The sequence below is a fragment of the Onychomys torridus genome, chromosome 14, assembly GCF_903995425.1.
Source record: "Onychomys torridus chromosome 14, mOncTor1.1, whole genome shotgun sequence".
Lineage (NCBI taxonomy): Eukaryota > Metazoa > Chordata > Mammalia > Rodentia > Cricetidae > Onychomys > Onychomys torridus.
In genome coordinates this window covers 75,712,715-75,720,589 of record NC_050456.1, presented here as the reverse complement: position 1 = coordinate 75,720,589, position 7,875 = coordinate 75,712,715, and the positions used below count along the sequence as shown (strand labels likewise).

At 48.4% G+C, this 7,875-nt stretch overlaps 1 protein-coding gene across 8 annotated transcripts in view; it reads right to left on the bottom strand.

Moving 5' to 3' along the window:
- Positions 1–2,618: 2,618 nt before the first annotated feature.
- Eml1 (EMAP like 1) overlaps positions 2,619–7,875 on the bottom strand; it is a 163,219-nt gene continuing 157,962 nt past the window's right edge. For all 8 annotated transcript variants that reach the window (XM_036205667.1, XM_036205665.1, XM_036205671.1 and 5 more), the window contains 3 exons: positions 5,991–6,086; positions 4,787–4,917; positions 2,619–4,132 (listed from right to left, as the gene is read on the bottom strand). In XM_036205667.1, the coding sequence (XP_036061560.1) occupies positions 4,007–4,132; positions 4,787–4,917; positions 5,991–6,086 (353 nt within the window). In that variant the 3' untranslated portion in view covers positions 2,619–4,006. The remainder of the gene's footprint in view (positions 4,133–4,786; positions 4,918–5,990; positions 6,087–7,875) is intronic.

Below are 7,875 nucleotides of genomic sequence, written 5' to 3'. Positions count from 1 at the left end.
ACATACAGACATACAAGGTCAGGCATTAGAAAATTTAAAGAGACAGGCTAGAGAGATGGCTTAGTGGACAAAGGGGCTTGCTGCCAAGCCCAAGAACCAAGTTCGAGCCCCACAGTGTAAAAGAGAGCTGACTGTCTAACCAGCTGCCTTTTGACCTCTACATGTGCACCATGGTACGCACACCTGCATCCATGCCCACTAAATAAGCAAATATAATACAAATTATTTTTAAAATATTTAAAAAGAATTTGGGAGGAAGATTTCTCAGTGTGTGTGTGGGGGGAGGGACATGCTGATCCATTGATCATACCATCTTCCTTTCAGAAGGGAAGAACTTCCTTTCATTCTGTGTTCTCCCAAACCACATGGGGAGCACGGCATATGCTCCCTAGATTTGTGGACTGTGGTTGAAGATTCCAAAGGCAAAGGAGGGCAGTTCTCAGCCGTGTGCCCAGAAGAAGCTGGTGTCAGGCATGAGACACAAATGTGTCCTTGGAATAGAAGTGAGCCTCCCCTTTGCAAGAGAGCCAGAGTGTGCTGCCTCAGTTCCCACCCAGCAGCCCCCACCACTCCAGCCTCAGACGGGGAAACCCTCAAGGGAGGAAGCCACTCCTTAGACACGAACTCTTCTCCTGGTTCCAAAGACTGCACAGATGTCAGGGTCTTTCAGGAACCTTTGAAGGCTTTTCTGAGCAGTCAGCTTGTGCACATGCCCCTACACAGCAGAGACCACGCAGTGGAATAAGCAATTGAGGCCCTTCTCCACACACAGTACTAAGGGGAAAGGTGGACTGTGTTCTGCTGTCTTGCCACTAGGTGGCAGAATGCATTGGCCCGCAGAGCTGTGCAGGTATGCAGGAAGTACTAACTATATTTAATATGAGTTCAAAGTGAAGTTAAATACCGCCACAGTTTTCAACAAATGGATGCTAAGACACCTACTTGTTTTTTGATTCTAGAAAACAAATTTGTTCTTCTGTCTCCATTACAGAGAATCCTAATTACATCCTTCTCTCTAGCTTCCTCAGTACAAGCAGAGACAAGTCAGCTCCCTGGATGGGGTGAGCAGTGGTATGCCATCATTGTGTGTTATATGAATAATTAACAAATGCTACCTGTAAAGCTAACACCGAGCCATTTAAATATGGTACCACTGCAATAGTGCTATTTAATACTATTTATAAGTAATTATGATATATACTTAATGTTGTGATGGTAGGCTTAAAATATATAAAATTATCATTGTCCTCATGTGGGAGCCCGTTTTTGGGTTCCTCGTGGCTTTACCCAGCAGGTCAGCATAGAGGATGATTAGGGCCATGGGTCTGAGTGCAGGTGTCTGAAGTGGTCTGCACTTGGCTGTACTAGGGGAGGAGGTCTTATGCTCCATCCCCTTGGCGTCTCTATAAATACCCTGGGGCAGAGACAGGGCTCTTTGGAAAAGGTTCCAGGCCTTCTTGAGGCTATCCTTTATTTCCTGTTTATCTTTGTACTATAAATCCTTCTAATATTTCCTGCTGCTCACACTCAAGAAAACTCTGGGGAGCTGTGGGGTTGGTGGGTAAATGCCCCACATCCTCATAACTAATAAAATATAGAATAATATTATGTACGTATGCTGTGGATATTGCTCTGTGTAAATAAAATTCTGATTGGCCAGTAGCCAGGCAGGAAGTATAGGCAGGACAAGCAGAGAAGAGAATTCAGGGAACAGAAATGTGGAGCGGGGGACACTGCCAGCCGCCGCCATGACAAGAAAGATGTAAGGTACTGGTAAGCCACGAGCCACGTGGCAAAGTATAGATTAATAGAAATGGGCTAAATATAAGAGTAAGAGCTAGGCAATGGTAGGCCTGAGCTAATGGCCAAGCAGTTTAAATAATATAAGTGTCTGTGTGTTTATAAGTGGGTTGTTGGACTAACAGGGCTTGGTGGGGGCTGGAAGGAAGAAGATCTCCAACTACATACGTACATATCTAACTATGAGTGTATGCATATATGTCTCTCTCTGCTTGATTTATATGTTGTTTGTGTTTGTGTATGAAATGTTGCCCACAGGCTTTGAGTGCTTGGTTCCCAGTTGGTGTGGCTATTGTGGTAAGTTCTGGAAACTTGAGCATCACGACAGGAGTAGTCACTGAGGTTGGTCCTCGGATGGCTGATGTCTCTGGTCCCTTCCTTCTTGCTGTTTCCTGACTATCAGACAATGAAGTCACTTCTCCAATCTGCTCCCCTCACCATGACGTTCTCCCCAAATGCTTGGGGCCAAGTGACAGCGGCCTGAAGCCCCTGTCACCACAAACTAAGCCAAGTCCTCCCTCCCTGAAATAGTTTCCATCAGGTATTGGTCATGGTAATACCAAAGGAGCCAATATGCAAACTGTCCTAGGTCTCTTTCCCTTCCTTGATATTTATTCCTTTAACTATCAATTAAAAGTGACTAGTTTGCCAGTACTTTTTAGGGTTGTCCCATCTGATGAAGGTTTCCAAACTGTGTGCAAAGCAGAATTCCATCTGCCAGAGACCCAGGGGTGTGAGGCCTCTGTATGGGAACAGAATGTAGTGTGGATCATAACTAATTTAAAATATTTTAATTTATATACTTTCAGAAACATAGGTCAATAAGAAATCCACTTTTCTGATTTTATTTCATTATAGAATATATTTGATAAGGGTACATACAAACGGCTTCATCTTGAGTCACATTCTTTTCTGGTGCCTTGCCCTTTCACAGCAGGCTAGAGATGGCAAGGGAAATGTCTCCCATGTTGTCCTTCATCAGCCACTCTAAACAACCAGTGCGGTAGAGTTCAGATAACTCAAATCACTTACTTGCTTAAATGAGTTAGAAATCTCAGCATTTGTCCTTAACTCTTGGTAATTCTTCTGTTTAAAAATCCAAGATACAGTCCCCAATGTAAACAATAAATTTAATCTGTCACACAATGGGTAAGGCCTTCTTGACGCATCTAGACCACCTACGTTCTACCCATCAGAGCATAATTTCAGTCCATATGCTGTGCACTGTCCATGCACAAGAGTCAGGAAAGGAAGCTGCCCTTAGCCCTGGAAACCTCTGGGGTGCTGCACTCCACAGACCACCACCACAGCACTGAAGAGAGTCCCTCTCCAACAATCTACTTGGTCGTCGGGTACAAATGTACAATGTCCAAAGCACGCACATCGAGGCCCAGCCTTGAGCATTTTATCATGAGCTGCTAAACTCTATACAAGGACAATACCGTATCATGCCATTAATACACAAAGTGGTGGCTAAATGTCTCACCGTTAATCAGGGCACATGAACAGAGATGGGGGTGGGGACTTCAATTTGTGGAGGTGCTGAGAAACTGGCTGTGTCCCCAGGAAGGACAGTCTATCCAGAGTGTGGAAGCACCTATTCACCCCACAGAAGTCCATGGGTTCTATAGTAGAAACTGCTTATCCAGAGAGAACACAGCCCCGTTCTTGCCAGCCTCCCAAAGGGAGGAGGAGTTAGTGAGATCTTAGATACATGACCAAGGAAAGTCTGGTATTTGCATTCCTGATTCAGCTGGGCAAATCAGTTATGTGATTTATCCTTTTAGGACCAACCAGTCAACGACCCCAGTTCCGTACTTCATTATCATAAATATCTGACTTAGCAAGGTGAAGCAGTCAAGACTATGTACAATATTTTAAAAGGCATTCTGTGACCATTTTGAAGAGTTCATAGAAAAGTGACCGCAAGGACACACCAGTCCCTTCCATCAATGCCACTGCCATGTAAACCTTGGGAACTTTCTTTACCCAACATGCATTCTGTCCCGCACTTATATAACAAAAGCGGACACGAAAGCCGCTTATCTGGTGTGACACTCGCTGGCTCCCCAACTAAGGTAACCGGCAGAGGGACAATTTTCCTGAGGTTTGTAAGAGTTTGTAGACAAAACAGAAATCACAGTGACCAAGCGGAACGGGAGTCTGTCTCCTTGGGCACCATCTGCTCCCGGAGCTCCCTTGGGGACTAAACGACCCGCCACTGCATGATGCTCGTGTCTTTCCCACCCGTGGAGATAAGGTGGCTGTCTTCACAGAGGAAGTCGACGTTGGTGACGTGGCTGCTGTGTCCGCTGTAGATGTGGCTCGGGGCCTGGAAAAGCATGGCAAAGAGGAAAGCTTAGATGGAGGTGACTGTGGCATCAGGAAAGGCTTCGATTTGAGACCAGTCCATAACTCCGTTACTCTCCCCTGGTAAGCTGCTGGTGTCTGCGTGTCTGCTTTGTTTACAGGCCTCAAGAGGGGCACAGAAAGAATCCCCCAGGACAGAAGCAAGCACATGACAGACCTGAAATCAAGTACAGTCGATGCCAGAGGATGCACCAGGTATGGGCCAACCCTAGGGTGGAACTAAGCAGTTGCTGGGGTGAGGGGTGGGGTCTTCCGGCTGAAGGATGTTCAGATTCACAAAGGCCCAGGAAAGCAAGCTAGGCACAGGCTGGACAGCCTAGCAGGGCTGGAGTGAGCATGGGGAGACAGGGAGCAGGTGTGTGTGTGTGTGTGTGTGTGTGTGTGTGTGTGTGTGTGTGTGTGAGTGTGAAGCCCATACAGCTGCAGAGGTAGACATACCAGATACAGAGAGCTGGGTTGAGGTTGCCCTGAGGGCAGCGGGGGACCTCAGAGGTGCTTGGGCAGCAGATTAGCAGGGTCCTATGCTGGCAGCGCTTACCCACAGTTCCTTTCCAACAGGTCAGCGCATCAGCGCATGCATGACCTGTAGGAAGTGTGTGAATGGCGGAGGCCTTACCCTGAACTGTGAGCAAGGGTAGGAGAAGAGGTGCACTTTGCCGAAGTCATCGCCTGTGCACAGGAGCTTTTTCTCGTGGGCCCGGCAGACAGCATTGATGTCCGTTCCATCTGAGCCTTCTGGCCACACTCCTGAAACAGAGCACAGACAACACTGGAAACCCGGAGGCACAACGTGCCGGAACCGGTCACCAACAGGCCACAGAAAGAAAACCTTCAGCCTGGGCTTCAGCCTGGGCTTTTAGAATCAAGGGCCAGGAGGACGCTCATTTCCACCTCCTGCCTCTCTCTGGCTCCTGGTTTGTCTACCCTGGGCCAGCCTGGAGAAGCTCCACATGGCTTCTAATGGCTTCGCTGAGTCACAGGGCCCCAGCAGCCTTCTGAGCTGCCCGCCTTCATTGGGAGCACTTCCAGGTGCAATGGCAGAGGACCAGCTGCCCCCTTGTAGGTCCTCGAGATTGCAGAGGTACCTGGAGGGTCGGGACACTGTCCTGGGAGAGACTTTTGGTTGAGAACTTTACATCTGAGAGAGTTCAGCAGGCAGCCCTGGTGTGAACCTACAGGGCTCAACACTCAACACCAAGAAATGAGAGGCGCCACACTTAGGGAATTCCTGTCAGCCTACTGATTTCCAGCTGTTCAGATTGTAGCTGCTTATTTTAGGCTACTGTGAATGTATTCCTAAAATGAGCTTTGGAGGAAGTGAAAATTTTAGGCTAAGGGTCAAAGAACATAATAATCCTAACAAGTGGTAAATAAATTAGGTGTTGCATGGTTCATGTAGGTACAACATCCATGTAACCACTTGGGGAGGGCTGTCCTGTGCTTTGGGAAGGGTTAATCACCTCCTCATCCTTCTCACCTGGCCTGAGCCCGGGAGATGAGGAGAGTGTGTATCACCGCCCCAAGTAGGGACAGAGCAGATGGACAAGATTGAAGGTGGTGGCTTAGAGCTAGGGTTCGATTCTCAGCACCTACATGGCAGCTAATAATTATCAGCAATTCTAGTACCAAGGGGTTCTGACGCCCTCTTCTGGCTTCCACAGGCACTGCACCCACATGGTGCCCAGACACATGGGACAAAACACTCATACCCATAAACAACTAAAAATAAATAAATTCCTTAAGAAAGACTGGAGGTGGTGTGACCTCATACATTAGAACACATTCCATGTTGAAAGTCAATGACATCTGCAGACCCCTACCAAAGACATGGAATCCCAAGGTGCAGGTATAGGTGGCCCACTCGATGTCCCTTGTGGTTTCCACACTCACGACTTGCTTACAGGCAGATGGGACCCCTGGAAGAAGCAAACAGCCTCGTGACTTTTCAGCCAAGCCCCAGCTCTCCCTGGGGCCAGGCAGGGTCCTCAGAACCGTGCCCCATCTGGGAAGACTCCCACCATCCTACTCATGGGGGCAGTGTACACAGTTGCCAGTTTGTGAGAGAAGGAGTGCAAATCTCAGTTTTAGGAGGGGCTGCCTTTCAGCATTCCATGTCCTTCTCTAAGACTCCCCTCTGTTCCCTACCACCAGCCTGGCTTCTCCCATCTGTGACCAGTCTCTGGTCCCCAGCCACCTATTGCTCAGTGTCCTCATGGCAGGCCTGAACCCTGCCCTGCTTCTGGACTGTTCAGTCCCTTCTAGCACACACACACACACACACACACACACACACACACACACACACACACAGACACGGACACACACACCACATACACACACACATGAACACATACACACACATGGACACACACACACACACACACCACATACACACACATGGACACACACAGACACACACACACATGGACACACACACACACACACATGGACACACACACACACACACATGGACACACACACACACACGAGCGCACACATACATACACACGGACACATACACCACACACACACACACACACACAGACACGGACACACACACGAGCACACACACACACACATGAGTGCACACATACATACACACAGACACACACCACACACACACACACACACAGACACGGACACACACACGAGCACACACACAGACACATGAGCGCACACATACATACACACGGACACACACACCACACACACACACAGACACGGACACACACACGAGCACACACACACACACATACACACGGACACACACACCACACACACATGAACACATACACACACATGGACACACACACCACACACAGATGGACACACCACACACACACACACACACACACACATGGACACACACAGATACATACACACACACACACACACCACACACACACACACACACACACATGGACACACACAGATACATACACACACACACACACCACACACACACACACACATGGACACACACAGATACATACACACACACATATACACGACACACACACCACACACACACACATGAACACATACACACACATGGACACACACAGACACACACACAGATGGACACACACACCACACACACACACAGGGACACACACAGACACACACACAGATGGACATACACACACACGGACACACAGACACGGACACACACACACACACACACGGACACACACACACACATGAACACATACACACACATGGACACACACAGACACACACACAGATGGACACACACCACACACACACACGGACACACACAGATGGACACACACACACACACACACACACACACACGGACACACACAGACACACACACAGATGGACACACACACGGACACACAGACACGGACACACACACACACACACACACACACATGAACACATACACACACATGGACACACACAGACACACACACAGATGGACACACCACACACACACACACACACACACACACACGGACACACACACACAGATACATACATACATACATAGACACACACAGAGACACATGCATGTGTGCTCATATGCACTCATGCACATCCCTCCGCCTCTTCAGCTCTGAGGTAGGAAGGAAGTGTATGGAAAACAATCTCAGCAAGTGCCAAGGCCTCCAGGCTCATCTGTCTGTCCCCTAGATGAACCTCACTAATGGCCTAGGTGCCCATGTCTGAGTAGGTTCTAGA